The 23,734-nt window shown below is 44.4% G+C and overlaps 1 protein-coding gene across 7 annotated transcripts; it reads left to right on the top strand.

Annotated features, from left to right (window-relative positions):
- The first annotated feature begins 444 nt into the window (after positions 1-444).
- THRAP3 (thyroid hormone receptor associated protein 3) lies at positions 445-23,378 on the top strand. Of its 7 annotated transcripts, none has more exons than XM_065650375.1 (14): positions 445-551; positions 4,558-4,623; positions 6,338-6,612; positions 6,889-6,974; positions 10,087-10,248; positions 12,875-13,780; positions 14,947-15,687; positions 16,172-16,344; positions 16,796-16,907; positions 17,149-17,233; positions 19,376-19,560; positions 20,163-20,355; positions 20,986-21,135; positions 21,887-23,378. In XM_065650375.1, the coding sequence occupies exons 5-14, from the start codon at positions 10,112-10,114 to the stop codon at positions 22,106-22,108; spliced, it is 2,904 nt and encodes a 967-aa protein (XP_065506447.1). In that variant the 5' UTR covers positions 445-551; positions 4,558-4,623; positions 6,338-6,612; positions 6,889-6,974; positions 10,087-10,111; the 3' UTR covers positions 22,109-23,378. The 7 variants fall into 7 exon arrangements, with proteins under 7 accessions (XP_065506447.1, XP_065506444.1, XP_065506450.1 ...); XM_065650374.1 differs by lacking the exon at positions 445-551 and adding an exon at positions 4,050-4,172; XM_065650377.1 differs by lacking the exon at positions 445-551 and adding an exon at positions 4,053-4,146.
- The last annotated feature ends 356 nt before the right edge of the window (positions 23,379-23,734 follow it).

The raw sequence follows: 23,734 nt of genomic DNA, 5'->3' as shown, positions 1-23,734 counted from the left end.
GGAGGGGGCAGTCATCCCCGGCCCGGCCCCGAGCCGGCAGCTGGACCCTCCGGAGGCACCACCGACCCGGGACAGGCAGGAAATCCCGGCAGCTGCCTCCGGGCTCCTGAAGGCCGCGGCCTGGGAAGCGGCGGCCGCTCGCACACGGCCCATGCAGCGACCGGCTGCTCCGCGGCCTCATTCCCCGGCAGGGCGGGGGAAGCAGCGGGGAGCGGGCGGTGCGGAGGAGGAGGCCGGTCGCGGTCCCGGTCCCCGCCGCCATTTCCCGCCCGCGCTCGCCCCATGGCCCCGCCCCTCTCCTCCGAGGCCACGCCCTCTCCGTGGCGCCAGGGGCGGGGAGGGAGGAGGCGGAAATGACGTAACACGCAGACCCGAGCCTGCTGGGAGCCGCAGTCAGCCTGGCGCTGCCACCCAATGAGCGTGGCGGAGGGGCCGACTACTGCTCCCAGCAGCCCCCGCGGGCGAGCAGCGGGCGGGCGCGGAGCGGAAGTGCGTGAGGAGGAGGTGGAGGCGCTTGGCCGCTGAGGAGGCCGCGGGCGGAGCGCGGTCCGGTGAGTGCGAGTAGGCCCGGCCCGGTCCGGCGCGGCGGGGCCTGGCCCTGTCTTCCGCCAGCTGGGCTCTTCTCTTCCCCTTCTCTTCTCGCACCGAGGGTCCTCTGCGGCCGCGCCGCTCACCGCGGCCGGGCCTCGCCCGCCCCTCCCCGGGCCTCAGCGCGGCGCTGCTCCCCCGCCCCCCGGCGGCCGCCACGTGCTGGGCGCGGCCCCGCGGCCCCCCCGGGGGGGCTCGAGCGCGGCGCGACGCTCTCCCGGGGCCGCCCAGGGCCCGGCCCGAGCGAGGCCTCGTGGTTGGGCCGGGCCTCGCGCCGCGGTCCCGGGGCCGGTTGGGCCCGGGCCGGGCCTGGCCCCGGACACTCATCCCCTGCCCCGGCCCAGCCCGTTCCTGCCCATTCCTGCCTTCCGCCCGGGCCTCTGGGTCCTGGCCCCGGCGATTCCTCCCCCGCTCCGGGCCTTGGATCTATCTCCGGAGGTTCCCTCCCTCCGCCGGGGTCACGGGCGGTGTCTGGCTGCGGCACGGCCGAGGCGGGGGAAGCGGCGCTTTGCGGGGGTAGGAACGTATCCGGGCCGCAGCGTGAGCCGGGGCTGGACCCCGGTGCTGTGTGGCTGTCACAGGACCCGTGACCGGTGCTGAGCACTTATCGGTGCAGCAGGATGGATTTGTTCTTTCCACACCCTGTGTCTTGTTTAAAAGTGAAGTTAGGTTAGACCCTCAGGCGATGCACTGCAATGGGCTGTGCAGAGAGATGTGTGAGCCCTGAATCTTCGTTTTCACCAGGCTGGCGAGGGCTTGTTTCCCCAACTCTTGTTGGTTTGGGGAGATTAATATGTTTGAGATTTCTATATTTCAAAGTCTGCACAAGGCAATTGTCACTGTAATTGCCTCCTGAATGACTTCTGGAGTGTGTTTCTATGCCAGGAGGTGATGCGGTGAGTTTGGGATAAGCAAACTCCGCGGAGCAGCCGTGGGAGGTGCAGGTTCACTTGTCTGCTGGCGGGCGTGAGGACTCCGTGAACGCCGAGTGGGTGGTGGTGTGTGTGCAGCAGCGTTTCCTCAGGACTCATTAGCACTGGGGTACTCAGTCCTGGTTTTTAAGTACACGGGGATGTGTCTGATGCTGCTGCGCAAGGACAGATTTGTTCACTGAAATAAGTGATACACATAACAGTTTGGAAAATATTGTAGGTTGTCTAACAGCTGAGTGGGGAAGGAGAAGAGCTTTTATCTGCTGCTCCTGTGGCAGCGTCAGCACAGAGCATGTGAGAGGCTGCAGGGTCACATTAGCAAATGGGCATTGTCAGGATGCCCTTTCCTAAGAGCACAGGCAATTAAATCATCCGGTTACTGGCTGCAAAGGACTCCTGGGGTGTTCCTTTCTGCTAGTGGTGAGGGCAGGTGGTTATGTCAGATGTTACGCTGAGGCCCACGGGACGATTTAGGTGTGTTTTTAATGTGCCTTTTGTGTGGCCTCTGCCCTCGAGTGCTGTGGCTGCAGAGATCTGTTCTTTGGGTTGGTGTTGTGTAACCTGACTTCCAGTCATTCCAAAAGATACATGTTGAAGCTCGGCCTCTCCGATTGCCTTGAAGGGAGTGTGTTGTAGAGACAGAAAAAAGAGCATTTAGCCGCAGCAGTGCCTTCTCCTGGAGCATTTAGTGGTTTGTCTGGATGTTTGCTCTGGCACTTTGCAGGAGTCCAGCTCAGGATGAGGAAATGGCTGACTTTGTGAACTGCGTTATTAGTTACACAATCCAACAGCAGATAAGAGGATAAAATAAGGCAGTTATTGTAGAGAGCTGTCTAAAATGCATGATGTTGTGACACAGGATCCTCTGGCAAGTCAAGGGTCCTGTGATTGTCTAAATGTTCTTTGGATCCCACTATATGTTTTTGTTTCGCATCTTCCCTACTGTGGATTTAGCAGGAACAGGGATGGGCACGTATGGAAAGTCAATCTTAGGAATTATCACTGAAGTCCTTAAGTATGTCCGTTCTAAGTTAAAATGAGAATTCTGCTGCTAGGGTTGTGAGAATATAACTTAGCTGTCTGCTGGTTTCTCCAGCTTATTTGAGCCAGGAAGCTTTGTAAACTATTTAAGAATAGTTTACAATAGTCAAGCCAGGCCTGTGCCCTGGGGATTCATGAGTGAGGTGTTTGGGATTGGCGCGCTGCAGAAAAGCTGGTGAACACCTTCTCACATGGCTGGTGCTATTAGAAAACAGGAACATTATATGCCTAAAACACCAGGGTATAAAATAGGTGACAAACCACGCAAGTCAGCAGGTGTTTTGTTTTGTTTTTACCTGGTCTCCCTTTCTCTACTGTAAAAGAAATCTTGCTTTGAGAGGCCTCTGAAGTACTGTGTGGGACTGGTTAAGTCCGAGGATGCTTTTAATTGTAAAATTGTGGTGTTCCTTTTGTAGCTGTATCACTAAGTACTTAAAAGAATAGCACAGTTTTGCCAGAAGCTTGATTATTTTAATTTTTTTTTAGCTCACTTGGCTTTGTCTTTGCAAAATGACAGTTTGCTGTGTCAGAACTCATTAATTGTTTAAGCAGCTATGTAGCCCTTGAACTTTTTTCCATATCTGGAAAAGTTTACAATATACCGAGCTGCATTTAGTGGCTACGTGTGCCAGTACAGTAACGTGGGGTTTGGGCTGTACAGTTTCCTCTGAATGACGGTGGTACAGAGAGTTCTGCGTGGCAGGATTCCTGCTGCATGTTTGACCACAGAGTTCAGGGCAGGGGCACTGAGGGAGCAGTGCTGGGTGTCTGTAATGGGGCCCAGGCTGAGGAGGTGGTGTTAGGTTTAGCACAAGAGCTCATGTCTCCTCAGTTCCTGCTGGACTCACGCCCAAGTGGTGCCTGGGAACAAGTAGGTGCCATTTTGTTTCTGGGTGACGCGCTGGGTTTGTAGGTCTGGAGTATCTTACTGTAAATGAAAATATCCTTCCCCTCTGCACAGCGAAACAGAGCATTAGCAGAGGCTGAGTCTCTTCTGTTAGACTTGAGAAAGTTAAGAGCTCCTGCTTAATTTAGCTTGATCATGTCAGAGCTATGAATAGTGAAATCATGGGATCACATTTCATGCCAGCTGAGAATTGTGTTTGCGCTGTTTCACTCCATGGTAACCGGAAGCTGTCGCGTCCATAAAAAATAAAATGGCACACAGAGATGCCACCCAGCCTCACCGCGGGAGCGCTGGCTCCTTGAGGGGGTAGTTTTCTACCCAAGGAAGAGTGTTTCTGTCAGTTCCCCTCTTTTCTGGTCACATACGAAAATACTTGGTACGTTTCTCCCCTGTTGTAGGGGAATGGGGCCTCTGCAAAGCCCTGCTTATAGCTACTCCTTTGATACAGGAGCGAATGGACTGCTCCTAAGTTCATCTCCAGATTGGTCATCTGGCCATTTTTAGCCTGTCGTGATGTACAGTGTAAGGTAGCTGTACAAACCCCAAAAAAGCCCCTGCTGTCATGCGAGGGGTGCTGGAGCTGCACAGCCGGCCCGTGTCCTCCCACCCCGCCTGCCTTTCACTTCTGGCTTTGCTTCGGTGGAAGGAGGAAAGGGGAGCCTGGCCACTGACCTGCAGGTTTCTCTGCTCTGGGAGCACGAAAGGTGGTGGTATGGGGGGTGTTAAGCTGAAATTCTGTTCTCAAGAGTATTAGGTTCAGTATTAACGATGTTAACTTGTGCCTTAATAGAGGGCTATACATATAATATCTTACATGGGTTGTGTACCTGATTATTTCAAGCCATGGGTATCTGGGTGCATTATTGCAGTTAATTGCTCCTGTAGGGTTGTGGATGAGATTGGTTTCCTGTGTTAAGGACCTGTGTATACTTTATCTGTTCAGAGTAACTAACTCTGACAGCCTCATTTTAATGGGGAACAGTGCTGGGATGAATGGCGAAAATCAGAATCCTTTTCGGTGCTTGCAAAATGTGAGGATTTGCCAGTGTCTTGATTGGTTTAAATTTGATTTTCCTTTTTTTTACTTAGGTGAGAGCTCAATCGCTTCTAATAAAGCAGTATTCAGACACATAATTGATGGGAGACTTATACAAGGTATGTAAACATAGCACTGAAAACTCTCTGTTCCAATAAGCTTGTTCCATACATATGAGATTTCTGTGGACAAGCATTTGCCTCTGTTCGTAGTTAGGCAGAGTGTCGGGATAACCTGTCCTGATGGCTTGTGCTTACAATAACTCCATGATTTTTTTTTTTTTAAATGACTTTTAATGTTACATCAAGTCCTTTTCCTTGCTTTCCCATGTGGTAATGAGGTTCAAGTTAAGGTAGAGATAAATAAGGTGCTGGCTTGAGAATAGACATATGAATGGTTTTGCTTTTTGCAGCTTATAAATGAAAGTTGCTGGAGCTTGAGCTTGTATTTTCATAGTTAAATGTGAGAAGAGTAGTCATCCTTTAGGACAGATTCAGTTTTGGCTGCAAGTGTACCATGAATTTCAGAAGATATTCCAAAGAGCCCCAGATTCAATTGTGTTTTTTTCCATTATTTGCTGTTTCTTTGGAAGCAGAACTTCCCCATTTTTATAAGTGCATTGTGGTCACTAATGAAGGAAATACTGGTGTGCAGAGTGTGCGGGTTTCCAGACTGCAGTGACCTGAGAACTTCACTGGAGGTCACAGTTTATTCTTCTGTTGCTGTGTGGGGAGTAGCACAATAACTTCCATTATGCACAAGTTTTAATTCTTTTGATTAAATGATTTGTGAATAGTTTTCTTATGTAAATTGGACCATTTCTTGTTTCTCTTGGGGGTTCTGAAACTACAGGCACACGGATTCAGAGACCCCCAATGGTTTTGACAAGGGTTCAGTTCACATCCCAAAACTGCCCCAAATAGTAAGGCTGTTCTGTGAGGAAGCCATTAGTTTTGAGAAAGATCTGATTTTTCTGCTTGTCAGTTCCCAGGTTGCGTAGTTCTGTAACTTTTTAAATAAGTGTATTCCTGTAGTGATTGCTGTTGCCTGTATAATAACATGGCATGCACTTTGTAAGATGTTTTGTAGGAATTTTTTTTTTTTTTTAAAGAATTAACTAATCTTGCATTTTGGAGCTCAGGATTATGAATTGTAGAGTTGGCAGAAGGAGTTGTGTGTGGGTTTTTTTTTTTTTTTTTTATTCCCAGATAATGACGGTGGTTGTGAGCAAATAAAGTAGCAGTTCAACTGTTTCTTCCCAAACGGAATGTTTGTGCTCGCAAACACTAAACGGATGACAAGACGCCCAGGCAGGAATGTGTTCTCTAATGAGGTGCTATCTTGTTTGCTTTGGGTCTTACAGCGAAAGAAACTGTAACAGTTTCATTAAATGCTGGCCAGAAAAGAACAAGTAAATTTTTGTTTTCCTACCACAATTATATAGAGCTTTCTACAAATTCTTATTCAAAATATTTAATAATTGCAGGTTAATGTTTTGTAAACACTGCAATAAACTGAAACTACTGTAACAAGTTTTGCAGTGCTGTGCACACCTCTAAGCTATGGACATAAGCTATTTCACTTGTTTCCAAATGTTCTTAGTGTTTGTGCTCAGTGTATTACAGACAGATATGAAGACAAATTAACTGCTTCCTTTGGAAGGGACATATCTGCTGTGTTTTCCTCTCAAAGCTGGCGAATTGTGGTGCTACATGGTATAGCGATCCTTGATGACATGCTTGAGATGGAGTGATTGCTGCTGTAATGTTTTGTTAGATGGCTTTTTTTGTACAGGGCTGTGATGGTTCTGTTCTGCTTTAACATCTGTGAAAGGTCTGAAATAATGATGAGTACTGCTTGAAAGACTTCAAACCAAGGAGTGGAAGATGGAAAGAGACAGTCATAAAGTAATACAGGCCAGTTGGAAATAGGAAACAAATTCCTGGAAAAAGGCCTTGTGAAAACTAGAAGTATTCTTCATTTGACCCATGTCTTGGCATATAGAAATGTTATTTACAGTGTTTTGGAATAAGAAACTCCTGGACTATGATTTCTGCTTCAGCAGAGAGCTCTGAGCATGTTTCCTACTTTCCATATCTGGAAGAAAGGTTAGCTGTTCTTGCTTGTTGTGTCTTGTCTTGGTTCATTTTTTTTTTTTGTAGTACTGCTCTGAATATGAGAACAGTATTCTTCTAAAAAAGAGAATTCAGTCAGCTGGATCACACCTCTGAAGACGGTGATATGCTGATGGATGAATTTGTCAGGAAAATAATTGTTTCTCTTGGCTTGTGGATTCTCTTTAACAATATGGGAAAATCCTTAGTCCTGAATCCAGTTAAGACCACACAAATGAGCTGCTTCAGTGTGTTTTCTTCTAATTTCAGGTTTGCTTCCTGATTTCATAATTGACAAATCTGAGACGGTGAAACCTGACTGTTGAAGGGTGCAAGGTGTGAACCTGCTCAAGCAGGTAGGCAGAAAGAGAAGATAAAAACTTCAAAAGTGGTAAAACTACCTGCCTTGGGATTTGTAATATACCTTCTAATATCCCTTCCATCCTGGTCGTATTGTGAGTAAAACTGTATCGGTTGAATTATTTTTTTCACTGTTACTGTGCAAAAAGGACGCTACAGGATTTGAAGAAAAAACGCGGCCTTACCTCTTGGAATGTTTTGGCTGGTAAATAGGAGGGTAAAATAGAGCAATTTTGTGATGTAATCTTGGATGTCCAGAAGAACCACCTACTTTAGGGGATTTTTTAATGCTATGTTGAGTGATTTTTAGATTTACACCCTGGTGACTTTAGGGACAAAAGCAGCGCTTCCCCTGTATACCTTAATTGTCCAGAGTGTTAAACATCTTCGTGATCTAAAATGTGAAACCCCCATATTCTCCCCCACGCCCACCATTTATTCTTTTGCTGACGCATTGCACTGATCTCAGTCAGTGGCCACGCAAGTTCTCCTTCCCTGTTCTGAATAACTGAATTCTGAAGCTGTGGGAGCTGATGGAAGCACACAGCAGTAAGAGGCTCCCGACATGGACTTTTTTTTTTTCATTGCCTTGCAGAAGAGTTGAGCTGTTCTTTTCAGTTCTCTCAGGAGACTTAAACAGGTAAAACATTAACTTTCCTGTCACTGTTTCATGACAAAAGTGTGTCTTCTGGGCAAAGTGCATTGTGGTGGCTTAGCAGAAACCTTCACTCCTCCGTTGGTCTCACCCGTGTGAGTGGTGTGGTGGATTCCGGGAGGATTTAGACGTGGAGAAGGCAAACTTGGCTTCTTGCAACAGCCTTCAGATTTTAGGAAACTTATTTTATCTGAGTCAGTCATTAATTCTTAGAACAACTAAATATGTATCACAATAAGTTTACAACTGCAGCGTTAACACAGGGGAGCTGCAATGACTACAGTATTTTGTTTGATTAACCTTTTGAGTGTGGGGGGAGTGTAGCAACTCAGTTTCTATTCTAGCAGGAATTACCTCACATGTTGGGAATGAATCAACTTTTAAAATATTGACAAAGATAAAAAAGCCAACTAAGACGAGAGCTTTTGGCACGCATCGCACATACCAAACTAACGTTTGGCTGGTAAGCGCTGTGGATCAAAGTAAAATACAAAGACTCTTAAAGAGCTTGAAACAAGTGATAATTTTCAAATCTATTTGGGGGCCTTCTCAGGACTTGCTGAGAGTTACTGCCACATTTCCTCTGCTTGGTCAGTCAGCTCCCACCACGTGCTTTTTCTTGGAACGTGATTTATTTCGGAAGAAATGCAACAGAAGAGCTGTGGTGAAAGCTGTTGTAATTTTATTAGTCTATTAAAATATTTCAGGCAGTACAGAGTTCAATGTAAATAAAGGTAACTTGCAGATGAGAATATGCTGAAGTGTAGTTTATTCTTGAACTCCAGTGTTGTCATTTAATGGAGAGCTGTCCTGAAAATACAGAGTTTATGGGATATATTTATAATCTCCTTACAGAATGTAGCTTTTTTTCTGGTTTTATTGTATCAAAGCCCCTCCCCTCAGGATTCAGTTCTGAGAGGCAATTGAGATCATCCTGTATCTTCTAGGAGTTCCTAATACCATTTGTTTCCTCTGTCTCTTTCATGTTTTTGTTTACTGTGCTAAACTTTTGATTGTTTTGGCCAACAGACTAGGAAATGTTGCTGTTTCAACAGATGTATTTAGTAAATAAAAAGGGAATAGTTATAAACAGTCCTTTCACACATTCTTTCCTTGAAAAATGACCATGTATAACAATGAACTTTGCTTCTTTAGTGGTTGTGCTTTTCGATTTTCATCCCTGGTGTGATTTGTTTTCCTAACAGAACAGGAAATTTTGGGGTTTTTTAAGTTTTTCTACATACTTTCTAGCGTGGAAAATATTAAAATAACTCAATTGAATTGATATAGCATCTTTAGTATAGTGAAAGGGAAAAATGGGAACGTGTAACATAATTTTTAAAATGCCAGCCAGCTTCCCATTTTTGGAAAGTACCAGCTCTCATGAAGAAGAATGACCCACTTTTCCAGCAGTTGCTGTTGTGACAAGTGTTGTGCTGTTCCTGAAAGTGCCCTGGCAGCAGTTGGAGTATCTGGTAACCATATATGTAATTTGGCTTTGGAGAGCAACTGAAAGCGAAGACATTGCAAGGCAGTCCACTGGAATTTGCTTAAAATGGATACAGCAGCAGAAGTACTTGATCAGTTGTATTTACATACCTAAATGTGTCTATTTTTAATCAGTAGATGAAAAAAGGGATAAAATTATACTAACATAGTTACCTGGATAGATGCCTGAAAATAGCCCAGGTAATTCATGATTATAGCTATTTAATGCTACAGCATAATCCCTCTGTCTTCAGCATTTGAATAACTCTGTGAATATTTGGAAGGACGTCTGAATTATTTTGGCTGCAACAGAACTCCTCACTGGACGCCCCACGCTTGTAACTGATCACAGCAACTGCACAAACTGCCTGGGCTGACGGGACATGTACGTCCAGGATTTAACCCGAGTGTGCACAGCGAGCCAGAGCTGTGCAAATGGGCTCATATTCGTGTATCTTGGGTTATCATTTTTGTTCCTGATTCCTTCTGAAAATTTAGAGAGGAGTTTAAAGGGGTGGGGTTTTTGTTTTGTGGTTTTTTTTTTTGACAGTAAGCCTTTTTTTTCATTGTTCTTTAAAGCAGTGACAGCTGGCTGTGTTGATAGTGACGTGACTGAGATGGTTTGTCTCTTTAAAGGGATTCTTGCTTAAGCGAGTGGCGTGGCCTCTGTCTCTTCTGGCTTTTGCATTAACTTGCTGCTTTCACCTGTAGCGCTCAAATTTGGAGTTACTCTGGGTTGACAGGCTTATATTATTTTTGCAGATTTTGCTCTTAGACTGAAATAAGCCTTGTATTCTGAGCCCAACACCATTCATCTGTTATTAGGCACCACTTCAAACACTCTTATTTCCAGTTTTACCAAGATCCATGTCACTGTAGTTTGTCAGGCTGCCAGGTGTTGCCTGTTCTCTCGAATCTGCCGCATTACTTTGTTTTTTAAATACTTTTATTTCCATTTCCTTCAGGTACAACAGCCAGGTGCTTGCAAAGATGTCTAAAACTAACAAATCAAAATCTGGATCCCGTTCTTCCCGTTCGAGGTCTGGATCGAGGTCGCGCTCACGCTCCTTCTCCAAATCTCGCTCCCGTTCTCGTTCTGTCTCACGGTCAAGAAAGCGCAGGCTTAGGTAAGTGCATGCAGCTCTGAAGCCCAAGGGTGTAACTGTTCTTCCTCTCTGTCCTGTTCAGATGGTTTCTCACTCAATTATTTTCCAAGGAAAGACTTTGATTAGATTCTAGGGCCCTATGTCTAGGCCCCTCTGCTCAACATACAGGAGTCAGTTAACAGAAATGATTGTTCTGGATGGAGAAAGTTAATTTCACTGCAGTTAGTTTTGAGAAATCATTAATGTGCATAATAGTTCTTACCTCTCTGAATTGCTTCTGATCAGGCCCGTTAAAGGCTTGTGTCTTCCCTGGGTATCAGGATATCTGTTTTTTCCCTTTTCTTTTGGCTAAGCATTTTGTATCTGGCAAACACATTCCTGTTAGACTGGGTATAATGATGTTCAGCTGCTTTTTCACTCATCTTAAATTTATAACACATATTCTGAAAATCGTTAGACTGTAAGCACATGCAACTGTTAACAATTAAAGAGACTTTTAAAATGCAGAGGCTCTAATAAATGTACAGTTGGAGAGAGGAGGACGCGACGAAACTAAATTGGAGGCGGAGACTTGAGTCAAACAGAGTTCTTCGCAGAAGGAAACTGGAATGCTGGAAGATTCACGATCATTTGGGGGTATCTGCCTCGCTATGAAGGACCTTTGACAGCTGAAATCAAAGGCACCCTGTGCAAACATGATCGTTTCTTCTGTTCTGCTGCTGAACCTACTTGTGCTTTGTAAATAACTCATTTTTTTAAAAAAGAATCAAAATGGAGGGGGTTAGTACAGACAAGCCATCTTGCATGGGGTTAGGATATTCTCCGAGGTAGGTCTCATGTGGTATCTTGGCATAAAAATCCATTATTGTGTACTTCGGCATACGCCGCAAAAATGGTTGTGTTGCCACGTTGGAGTCTGCCTAATATTTGTTGCTTTCTTTATGACTTTATTTCTCATTTCTATGTATTGTAGGTGCTTTAGAACTGGAGCAGGGTATATTAGCTGGGTAGCTACAGGGGCTGGGAGAGCTGGGAGAATTAGTACTTGCGGTCGCTCTTTTGCGTAATGCCTACTATATTTTTGTAAAAAGATTTCTTGTAAATAGTCTCTGCAACTTTCAGAGTGAAATTTTCCTGCTGCAAGCCCCTCTAAGAGGATAGAGCAGATTTTGGAAGCGGTGCTCAGTAGGTCCCTTGCTGGTAATTCATCACAAACGCAGCAGTTGTCTGAAAACAGACAAGTTGCCTAGGTTTTTTGATGGTTTGAAGTAAAGGATGAAGCATATGTTAAAATTATCGTTAAACTTTGCTAGCAATGAGTATAGTATGAATAGACTGTTTCCTGCTAAACTGTCATGTGTTTGGTAGGTGGAAAAATGAAAACAGAACTAAAGTTTGTCTCTGCATGGCTGTACGCTAATCTTGTAGGAATTCTAGCGGCACCGTTGTATTCCCATGTGTACTGGGGTTTGAGGTGTGAGTGGAGAGGTGTGTATTGCCGGTCTGTAATGAAGTACCTGGCTTTCGGAGAGTGAGCAGGAAGCGTGCTGGAGCTGCCTGGCTCTCTTTTAACGTACAAAGGGACTGTGGGAATGGCTTCAATTAATATTATTTATGAAGTTTCCACTTGGAAAAAATCTCTTTTGTGTTTAAACGTACTAGTTTGGATGCTTTCTCTGTTGTACTAATGCAAAGTTGCTAAAATCTCAGACTTTTTTTTTCTTCCAACAGCTGTGAAATACTCACTGTAAAGCTGGTGTTTAACGCTGAGCTACAGTGTGACTTTTAAACAGTTACACAACTGCAGCTCCAAAAATTTAATGGAAGAAGGCATTGGAACAATTAGCCCGTAGCATTTTGCCACTTCAGTCTATGTTCTTACAGGCTTTGTGCTTGGAGTCAGCTCTGTTCTTTGTGAGGCTGTGGCAGGCGCGGGGGCGAGCAGAGGGACACTGCACAGTGCCATCTCGCGGCGTCGCGCTGGGAGCCAGCACGTCCCGCTGCCCGTTCCGTGGAGCTCCGGCTTCCCAGCTGCAGCAAGGGCTGCACCTGGTGAAACCCAAACCGCAGGGCAGCATGTGGCTGGCTCCGGTACTGCTCTTCTCGTGTTGAGGTGTAGCAATTCATTAACTCACCTGGCAAAGAAGTGAGGTTTCATCTTATCTGAATTTCAAAAGCACAGAACTGAGGACACTAGAGGAAGATTTTTTTTATCTGTTCTGATAACAGCAGCATGACCTGCATAAAGCAATACTTCTTTGTGAAGGAGATCTAAGGTGAGGTATAACCTTGGTGTTGAGTTGTAAAGGGCTGGAAGTTTGAGATATGTCCCTTTTCCTGAAGCTGGGTAGCAGCCATGTTCATCCTAGAAAAATGAAGAAATGAAGAGCAATGTGTACCCATCGGGGCCTCTCCAGTGATCCTAAAGTCAAATATTTGTTTGGCAGCGTCACAGACACAAGTTATTTCCACTGCAGTTTATTGAGGGCAAAGTGTAATATCTCAGCTGGATGAGGGTAAACCAAAGAAATGAATTTTAAAAGCTTATAAATTATTTTTTCCAGTTCTTTTTTTATAAGGCTTCAATTAAAGTTGTGACAGAAGAATAAACTTTACAAGATTTGTGTAATTTTTTTTCTTTTATCAGTTCTAGGTCCCGCTCAAGGTCCTATTCTCCATCTCATAACAGAGAAAGGAACCATCCAAGAGTCTATCAGAACCGGGATTTCAGAGGTCATAATCGAGGATACAGGAGACCGTATTACTTTCGTGGCCGAAATCGAGGGTTTTATCCATGGGGCCAGTATAACCGAGGAGGATATGGAAATTACAGGTCAAACTGGCAAAATTATCGCCAGGCATATAGCCCTCGTAGAGGAAGGTCGCGTTCTCGCTCACCCAAGAGAAGGTCTCCTTCACCAAGGTCTAGAAGTCATTCTAGAAATTCTGATAAGTCATCTTCTGATCGGTCAAGGAGGTCTTCCTCTTCCCGGTCTTCCTCAAATCATAGCCGAGTTGAGTCTTCCAAGCGTAAATCTGGAAAGGAGAAGAAGTCATCTTCCAAGGACACCCGGGCATCTCAGGCTGCAGGAGAGAATCAAGGCGATGAGTCTAAGGAGCAGCCGTTTTCAGGAGCAGCGGCTCAAGACGCCAAGGCATCCGAGGGATCAAAACCATGGCAAGATGTGACCACCTATGGCACGAGTTCAGCGTCAAGAGCTTCTGTGTCTGAGCTCAGCCCGAGGGAGCGCAGTCCTGCGCTAAAAAGCCCTCTCCAGTCGGTTGTGGTGAGGCGTCGCTCTCCTCGGCCAAGTCCATTGCAAAAGTCGAGCCCTCCGCTGTCCAGCCCGTCCCCGATGAGCTCTGCTTTACAAAGCGGCAGCACCTCCTTTCAGGCGGGCTCTCACCAGAGTCCCTTTGACCACGGCTCGGCAGGTTTGAGCCCAACGAGGAAGAGCCCTGTGTGCAAAAGCCCAACACCGATCGGTTCCATGTACGGTACATCTCAGAAGGAGGAAACCGCAGCTCCTGGTGGAGGAGCCTTCTCCAAAAGGCAAGTGATGGGTTTCGTTGTGCCACTGGGTTTTGACCAGCTGCATGTGTGTGTGTTCTCCAGGAGCACTGGGGGGGTTTTCAGCCTGTGTGCCTAAGTTATTTACTTTTCAGTTAAAGACATTATTTTAGTATCGCGTTCTTGAATTGCATTAGATATTATAAATTGGCAAAATTGAAGACACGCAAGCAGCCTAGGGCAGGTGTAGTTCCAGTGCTTGTGCCTGTCTGTGGGTAGTATGAGAAACTAGAGCACCCAGGTCATCACTGAAATGAAGGCATCCTTCCTACAGCAGGCAGCAGCTTGCCGCGCTTCTGTTTGCTGTGTTAGTCCGCCTGAAGGTGACGCTTTGCTTTAGAAGATAGGGCGGCATTCACAAGCGCTTTTAAATCTCTTTATTATTTTTGAAGTTATTTTGGACTGATTCTATATCAGGGATGTCTGAAACTTAAAAAGGAGGAAAAAGAAAAAAAAAAAAGTTGTAACTCTCATTTGGGCTTTTCAAAACACTGAACTGGTGTCCGTGGGCTTGACTGCTGTTTCCTCAAAGCCAGAGTTCTGCTAAATGAATGCTTTAAAACATAGTTCTGATACTTTAAACTAGCTTAATACAAATTGTTGTTCTCACTAGAAGTGTTTTGTCTTCTCCCAGCAAAATAAATATTCTCCTCTGTTAACCTTTTTGCTTTTATTTGTATTTACAGTCGGTCATGAAATATTTAGCTTACCTATGAAACTTGCATCCAAAATTTCAAGTAGCTTTTGGGGCTTTTATTTCCAGTGTGTTGTTTAAAGCAGAACAGCCCAGTTTGAAAGTTTTGATGTGTTGTTCTCCTGAACCAGGTTTGTAAGTAAATAAACCGATTGGGTAAGATGTTACTATTTTACTTAAAATGAATCTGTGGGTAAGTTGTTTTTTTATTTCTTCTTAAACCTCATTTCATCAGTTCTGCATATCCATTTTCTTCTACATTTGCTGAATATATTAAGAACTAAAAGTCTAAATCCAGGCTGAGCAATCTGTTTTACATTTCAACTATTTTAGGGTCTAGAGCAGCTTTCTGTACATGGATAGCTTGGTGTTCTCTAAGATATATGACTGCTTTCAACTGAAGTATCAACCTTTTTTAATAAGGGAACTACTGCAATGTCTGTTTTATGAACAGGTATCTGGAAGAGCAGAAGACTGAGAATGGGAAAGACAAAGAACAGAAAGTAACAAATGTTGAAAAAGAAAAAAATAAAGAAAAAGGGAATTTCTCTGAGTTGGGATCCACAGATGGAAAGGCAAAATCCGACTCCTATGCATCCAAAGCCGACTCTGAGAAGGGATATCGCGGCAGCCAGTCGCCCAAGCGCTACAAGTTCCGGGATGACTTTGACAAGCTAAAGACCCCGGAGTTCCACAAGGAAAGTCATTATGGCAAAGAGGAAACAGATGAGCAGGAAAAGAAAGACAAGGCAAAGGGCCGAAAAGATTCAGAATTTGATGATGAGCCCAAATTTATGTCTAAAGTCGTAGCAACTTCAAGTAAAAGTCAAGAAGAGGATAGGTCAGGAAAATGGGAAGGCGTGGTGTTCTTGCCACCTGGAAAGGAGAAACAAAGGAAAGCTGATGAAACGGAGGAGGAAAGCTATTCTGAAAGATCAAAAAAAGAAGAGAGACCAGCATCCAAGAGAGCCGAACCAGGTCACAGGGGCTTTGTTCCTGAAAAGAATTTTAGAGTGACCGCTTACAAATCAAGCCAGGAAAAAAGTTCTTCCCCCCCGCCAAGGAAGACTTCTGAGGTAAAGGAGAAACCAGGCACCAAAGGAGAGGGGCTGGCCCCTGGCAAATCCTCCTTTTCCATTACTCGTGAGGCCCAGGTCAATATTCGAATGGATTCCTTTGATGAAGATCTTGCACGGTAACTATTTGCTATTTTTTGGGAAGTCTAACTAGTGAGTTTTGTCTGGTTTTCTTCTTCAGACCCTCATATGCTTGCCAAGCGTAAGGAAGGCTAAATAATATTCTATCATAATTTGCATTTTTTGGAGATGGGGATTAACTTTTTTTCTGGTATTATAATACTTGTGTGACCCATTTTTTTTGTGGTGGGGGCTTAGACAGGTTACTAGTTTGTGATGGTGAAAGTATAGTGTGAAGGTTAGATAACTTTTCCTAAGATAACTTTTCTGTGACTAGATGTAAGGTCAGTTCAGAATGTAAATGCTTCTGAGTCAGGTGCTACACTGGGCACTGGAAAGAGTTGGGTGCTCAGTGGCTGCTTGGTGCTAGAATCTTGGTAAAGTTTAAAATGCAGTCACCTTCCAATTTCTCAAACATTCACCATCTCAAACTGCTTCCCTTTACCCCATTCTTCTATTTCATGTGCTCTCTTCTTTTTCTAGTCCAAGTGGCATATTGGCTCAGGAACGCAAGCTGTGTCGTGACCTTGTGCACAGCAACAAAAAAGAGACAGAATTTCGTTCCATTTTCCATCATATTCAGTCTGCTCAGTCTCAGCGGAGTCCTTCTGAACTGTTTGCTCAACATATAGTGACTATAGTCCATCATGTAAGAGGTAGGTCAGATGTCCGTGTATCCTCAGGTGGGGGTTCACTCCTCCCTTGCCCAAATAAGTGGGTTTCCTGCACTCTAGTTAGTGCTCAAGGAGTCGTTTTCCAGCAGATATGCCATAGAGGAGAAGAGCAGCCTGATCAGGAGTCTTCTTTATTTACATAAATAACTTTTCTCCTGGAAGGCAGAAGAGGCATCCTTGTTTTCACCTGAGTAATATTCAGAGGGACTGTGACTTAGAGTTTACGTATTCTAGTGACTTTGTGACTCGCTTGAATAAATTGTTAATTTCAAGATTGAAATGGAAATTTTTCAGCAGCATTAGTTAGAGCTCATCACCAGTGTGCTTCACATGACCTGCATCTGAATTTGACCAAGCTGTAGGAGTGATGTGCTTTGTCTTTTTACAAAAATGATATTAATATTTTGACCTTGTTTACTCAAACTCTCAACAGAGCATCACTTTGGGTCTTCAGCAATGACACTGAATGAACGCTTTACCAAATATCTAAAGAAAGGAATGGAACAGGATGCAGCTAAAAACAAAAAGAGCCCTGAAATCCACAGGTTGGTGCCGTTAGACACTGTCTAACATTTCAGGGGTGTTTCAGATTTCCTTCTCTTAACCTCTGGGATAATTCCAGGATACTTCGAGTTTATTATTAGCTTCAGAAAAAAAAAAAAGGAAAAATATGGGGCGTTCTAAGTACCTTTGGAAATATTGGTCTGTTTTAAATGACATTCGATCTAAAAACTTTGGATTCTTCTTATGAGCAAGATTATATCTGTCTACTTTCTTTACTTTTAGGAGGATAGATATATCTCCCAGTACTTTTAGAAAACATGGATTGTCTCAAGAGGAAACAAAAAGTTCCAGAGATCCTGGCTTCAAGGTGAACTGTTACTCTGATTAGTTTAATTCAAGAAAATGAGTGCATTGGGCATGAACTTAACAGTGATGTTTTTGTTTAAATTACTCTCTACTTAAGTTTGTGTTTTTCTTTTAAGGATGGGCATAATTCTAAAAATGAACTACAAAGGGTTAATTTTTATTAAAAATGTATCAACAACCTTTGTGAAGTGGTTAGACTATGGTAAATGACCCCAAAGTCAATTGAGGTGAGCTTGAGAAAAAAGAGAGGATTTTTGGAACAAGTGCCCATGATGAGAGAAGAGACTTTTTGTGATATTTTTCTGCTTGTAAGTATTATTAAATCAATTGTATACATGCGATATTTCCAACCATGTTTTCAAAAAGACATGCATGTCAAAAAGAGGAAAGTAAAACTAAATACTTATCTAAACCGAATACACTATTAAGCAGATTATAAATTTTGTTCTAACAACTTACTGTACCGTTTCTGTTGATTGCTGTTACTTTAACATTCAGCACTTGTTTGAGTAGATCCAGACCATTTGGAATTTAGTGTATTAGATTTTCTGAGTAGTAAGTTTTCTGAGTAAGCCATTACGCTCACTGTAAACAATCCTAAAAATGGCTTAATGTAAAATGTTTGGGATTTTAACCTTTGTTTATTCACCTTCATACATATTTACGTTGAACGTTGAAGAGATTTTAACCAGTCCTGCTGAAACCTTACTTGTTTCATATTTGTTTTCGATTTTTTCCAAACACACTTGTGGCTTGACATGGACGATGGTGAGATGGATTTGATGGGCCTGAACTCTGAGCATCAGCTTGGCAGAGTGTATTATAAACGTGGTTTCCAAACAGCTCGCCAGCCTTCCGTGCAACAGACCTGCCCTCCCAAACCCAAATAGTGTTTGCTGTACCACATAAGGGAGCTGCTGCTGATTTTGTCACTTATCTGTCATCCATCGTGTTGGGAGCAGTTTTATTCTCAGAGTAGAAATTAAAGCTCTTTGCCTGGGGAAAGTAGAAGAGCAAAATACCAAAACAAAACGCCTGCTCTCACTCCTGCGTTATTTGACATATTTATTTAAACAAAAAAGTGTTTAGAAACTCATGTAAGTAAAAAATTTAATAGCTAGAGAATTACTAATCCTTTTGTATAATATTTCATTCAAGACGATTAATATGATGTATGTTGCGTATCGAGTCATACGGTTCCCAGGATGAGTATTGTGTATCAACCGGGTGCCGCTGCTCTTCAAGCGTGCGCAGGTCACGCAGCTGCCCCTTTGCCGAAGGAGCTATCTTAATCCATTATTGCAGTATCAATTTAAACAGAGCTCAAAGCAAGCATTACCAGATTTTTTTTTTTTTAAATTAATAATGTAAAAAGAAATAAAAGCTAGTTGTTGAGTGTTCTTCATGCAGCTGGTTTGGTTTTGCTTTGTGGAACACCAGGTGTAGCTTGCGTTAGTAGACTTGCTGGGATCATGTGGAGAAACACAAACTTCTGTCTCTGACTTCTTGGCATCGTCCACATGGTGCCTTCCAGTGCAGGCGGATGCAGGGCTATAGATGACGTCTGCCACAGAGTAAATCTTCTTGACAGACGTGTTAAAGGCATTTCAGTGGCCTCCATCACTTACCGCTTTGATCAGTAATCGCTGTCACAGGTACCTCCAAGCAGCAAACAGCTTTTGCTTCTCCTAAAGTGCTGTTTCCAGACCTGGTGGTTAAAATTCCTTCCGCCCTGCTAGATGATGTCTGTGAGCAGAATAGCGAGCTTGCTGCTGGCCAGTGACAGACGTCCAGAGGCTTTTAGGTGTTTTTGAGACGCTGTAGTTCCAATCCCTAATCAGTTGGATTGGATTTCCAAGTTCTCATCTCTCACTGGCTGTGGTTAACAATAAGTGTGAGCTTCCATGTTTCCCCCTCCTCTATTACTGGTCTATTTATTCTAATGCTGTTTAAGAGAGGAGAATAAAAGTTAAAAAGCAGTAGGAAAATTGAAGTTTGACAAATAAAAACCTATTTTAATAGTGCATTATTTTACATCTTAAAATGTCTCCAGAAGTCTGTGCAGTTAATAGCAAAGTAATGGTGTGAACTAGTGCGCTGTAAACCTTGGTATTAAACTCTCCCCTCTTCCCTGCATTTGTAGGCTGAAGGGAAATATAAGGACGACCCTGTTGACCTGCGCCTTGATATTGAACGTCGTAAAAAACATAAGGAAAGAGATCTTAAACGCGATAAATCCAGAGAGTCGGTGGACTCAAGAGATTCAAGTCACTCAAGGGAAAGATCAACTGAGAAAACGGAGAAAAGTCACAAAGGCTCAAAGAAAAAGTATGTAGGAAACCTAATAGCCATTTCCTTCTGCCTTTCATGTTTCTGCTGTTAAGGCTGGAGACGACACCGTGTACGTGTAGTTGTACACCTGTGACATAAACTCCTCCAGTGGCATCAATTATTCCTCTGCGTGTCTTCTTGATTGCCATTTTATCTATCTGAAACACTAAATAAGTGTTAAAGGTAAATGCGAAGGCTCCATGTGTCAGGATGGGTGAGTCACTTTTCCTTGTTCCTGTTGTGTTGTAGAGAACAGGTTTAAATGACTTTGCATTAATGTTAATTTAGTCTTGTTCTATGAGCTTAACTTTCCATATGACTAACACTCTGTAGATGCATGTTTATCTAACAGAAGATGGTGTAAACACCCTAAACAGAAGCAATGAGTTTGTGCTGGAGAAGACTTGGGACCTATGTTAGATCTGTGTGTCGCAGCTGACCCTGAGCTTTTACTATGGCTTTTACTTTTCGTAGTAGGAAAAGGAGATCGTTGCATTGATAGGGAGTGATAAAGAAATGGTTCTGTAGCAAACAGGTCACAACTGAGTTATTAACCCCGTCGGTGTCCCCCTCACCTCCATTTCCTATCACCGAAACAGGAAACACCGAAGGGTGCGTGAGAGATCCAGATCCAGCTCGTCATCTTCACGGTCCTCTCATTCCGTCAAAGCAGAGGAGTATCCAGAGGAGACTGAGGAGAGGGAGGAAAGCACCACAGGCTTTGACAAGTCCCGGCTTGGGACTAAAGAATTCACTGGTCCAAATGAGAGAGGAAGAGCTAGAGGGACCTTTGTAAGTGTTCTCCAAAGAGGTCAAAAAGTGGCTGTTACGTATTGTGCTTGCAGAGTTAAAGCATCCTGTGAAGGAGAAACCCCAGAGACGTTGTCTGGTTGTGGGTGATGAGCCAGAACGTGATCCCTCCAGGTCTGGAGCACAAACCAGGATGCTGAGAATGCAGTCTGAGCAGTTGAGCTCAAGATCTGTGGGGCAGAATCAAGCCTGGAAACTTTAGTGCGTTAGTAATTGCTGAGCAGCCCTGATGGGCAGCACAGTGTGCATCGGTCCGTTGGGGTTAGGCTGCTGAAGTGACTCATCTGCTCATAACCACGCTAGCTGTTTGCAGTTCTTACACCTTAGTTACACAGATGTGTATATTGTATGTGTCAGACGCTTTCTCCCGGGTGCTCTGGAAATGCCTCCACAGGATCTTAAGAGCTGTATAGAAACTGGTGCGCTGTGTGATGAGATGAGCTAGAAAACCCTAAAATGTCCTGAGCTCTTATTTTCCTGGTAGGTTAAAGGTGTTCTTGGATGGTTAGAGAAGCGATGTTGGATCTCCTGGGTGCCCTGAAAGCTGTCTGGGGGTGGGAGGGCACTGCCACTGCAACCGTTTTATTTTCTTTCTGTGTTTTGTTGTTGCAGCAGTTCAGAGCAAGAGGGAGAGGATGGGGCAGAGGCAACTTTTCAGGCAACAATAACAGCAACAGCGGTGGCAACAACGACTTCCAGAAGCGAAACAGAGATGAGGAGTGGGATCCCGAGTACACACCTAAGAGCAAGAAGTACTACTTGGTATGTGTCTGAAGTACTGAAAGGTAGATATATACACTCCAGGTATTTCTGGTCTTAAATGCTTTAGGGCATTTTTTTTCTTCCTGATTTGAGGTACTTGAGATCCCTGATCTTCTCATTAAATAGTGCAGTATTTCAGTCTTGTACCTCAAACAAGAAAACTGTGATTACTTTTTTTACTGCATTATTCTCTGATCTCGTTGAAGGCAGAACTGTATTTTTTTGGGTATCCAATCTGTACACTGCACTTCAGGTACAGAAATGGATCCGTTTGAGCTCAGTGACGTGGTCTATGTCAGCTTGAACCAGCTGCATCTGCCTTACCTCACACAAAACACTCCTGAAAGTAACACATGTTATTAAGCTCCCCGAGTACCCAGCAATAAGGATGGAAGCTGCCAAAGTGGTTCGATTGGCAAAGAAATAAAGGGGAAATGTGTAGAACATCTGAATCGTATAGTGGCAGAACCAGCAATGGGCTTCCAGGCCCAGACACGCATCCGCTGTCCACCCTTAAATATTCTCTTGAGACTTTCCTGCCAGTGAGGACAGGTTGCCGTGTGTAGCGAGGGTGCGTTCCTGCCTTCAGCTGCTGGTTTTCTCCCCGCTAAACAAGGCAGCGTTTCCCTTGAGATGGCAGGACACGGCAGTGAGGTTGGTGCTGCAGGGCTGTGTTGGGAGCCAGGGTTTTCCTGCTCTTGTGTTCCGAGCAGTCAGCCTGTTCCAGCTGATGTTGGTTCCTCCCATGCAGCACGACGACCGCGAGGGCGAAGGTGCGGACAAGTGGGTGAACAGAGGCCGCGGTCGGGGCGCTTTCCCCCGAGGAAGAGGTCGCTTCATGTTCCGAAAGTCAAGCACCAGCCCCAAGTGGGCTCACGACAAATTCAGCGGGGAAGAAGGAGAAATTGAAGATGATGAAAGCGGAACAGAAAACAGAGAGGAAAAGGATAACTTGCAGACAACGGCCGAGTAGCCACGAAGCGCGCGTGATTCCGAGCGGGCTGGCAGGAGGGAGGGGGTTCGGCACAGTCCTGGTGTGAGATCCTGGAGCGCTGAGCTGAGCCCTGCGAGGAGCTCGCAAACACCCCCAACGTCACCTGCCTTTCCAGAGCTCAGCCCCCCACGCGTGGACTAGAACTGGGAAATCATTTACGCCTGGATCCACTCGTGGAGTTTTATCTTCCCAAAGACTTACCTGCTGGACTGAATAAGGTCAAGTACTGGGTGAGATCCTAGATTTTTTTTGTCTGTGACCTTATTGAATGGTCGCTTTTTTTTTTTTTTTTTGGTAACAGGCTTTGAAGGCAATGTGGATTTTGGTTTGTGCCCATCTTAACCCAGTAGTCTTGACAGTTTTGTTTCTCTTTTATAATTTGAAATAGTAAAGGTCGGGATTAACTCGCCAGCTCAAATTTCTCTCCCCTATTGTGTACTCAATTTTAAAAATCCATACTCTACTTGTTTTAGGCCTTTACGTATGTAGTAATATCAATTAAATGATAATTTTGGAAACTTTTTGGTTCGTATAAATAAGAAAAGAATGAAGCATGTGAATAAACATCTAAATGTTAACTCGTTGGGACCAAACTGCTATTTTTTTTTTAAACTTTTTTTTTTAATGTAACAGTTGAGTTTAGGGCCTTTTAAAAATGATTGTTTTCCTTTTATGTTGAAAGTTAACAAAATTAGCATGGTTTAAAGAAAAAAAAATACACCCTACTTTTCACCACTGTTTGTGTCCACTGTTAGGCCTGGTGTGTGCTGGAGCCCCAAACCGCTTGTAGGCATTTTGTGTATCCTCTTTGCAGCTGGTTGTGAACTTGAGTGCTCTTTCCAAGGTAACATAGTTTTCTAAGAAACTTCAGAATTCTACTAGGTTAAAAATATAAAAGGAGATGAGAATTTTTCAATATTTTTTATTAATCTTTTTATAAAAAACAAAAGGCAGATCCCTCCTGTGCTGGTTAAGGACGGCCGTTATGATGTATTTCTCTTTATCTTCTACGTAAAAAAAATCTCGTGAAGCCGTTTGCAGGTGGTTCCTGCTCCGCAGGAGAGGCCAGTCCTGGTGCCGAGTGCACGCGCTGTAAAGACACCGCTCGCCCTGTCCCGTCCCCGCGTCCCCCAGGATTGCTGTGCTGTCCCCCACACACCGACTAGAGTTTGGTTTGTTTTGACTTGAACAGTTCTCGTTTAGCAAAGCCCTGAAGTTTGTTTATGCAAATAAAATACAATAAAATAAGTAGTAGGTGTAACTCTGCTTTGTTTTGTGTTGTGAGTCTGGGGCTCCGTCCGTCACCCTCAGAATTAACCGGTGAGGCCGGCAGAGCCGCGCGCTCAGGCCAGCCCCGGCGCACAGCAGCTCGGGAGTTGCCGGCAGGGGCAGCTTTTGGAACGGCCCGGACTTGGGAGCGTGGCAGGACCAGACGGTGGGTGTGGAGGAGGAAACCCAGGCTCAGGCGCGCGGGCAGCGAGTGCGAGCAGGTCCGGCTGGTGCGATGCATGGGAGGCTCCCGTCTTCTCTGGCTCTGCAGGTGGGAAACGCTGCGCTCGGCAAACAGGAGCTGCCATCGCGGCAGGGGGTGCAGAGCGGGTAAAG

The sequence above is a fragment of the Caloenas nicobarica genome, chromosome 23, assembly GCF_036013445.1.
Source record: "Caloenas nicobarica isolate bCalNic1 chromosome 23, bCalNic1.hap1, whole genome shotgun sequence".
Taxonomy (NCBI): Eukaryota; Metazoa; Chordata; class Aves; order Columbiformes; family Columbidae; genus Caloenas; species Caloenas nicobarica.
Note: the sequence above shows the minus strand (reverse complement) of the source record. Positions and strands in the feature narration are given on the sequence as shown.

Coding starts and splice junctions, on each gene's coding strand:
- THRAP3 (XM_065650372.1), top strand. CDS start 10,112: ATGTCTAAAACTAACAAATCAAAATCTGGATCCCGTTCTTCCCGTTCG. Junction 15,688..16,171: donor TTTGATGAAGATCTTGCACG/GTAACTATTTGC, acceptor TTCTTTTTCTAG/TCCAAGTGGCATATTGGCTC. Junction 17,234..19,375: donor CCAGAGATCCTGGCTTCAAG/GTGAACTGTTAC, acceptor CTGCATTTGTAG/GCTGAAGGGAAATATAAGGA.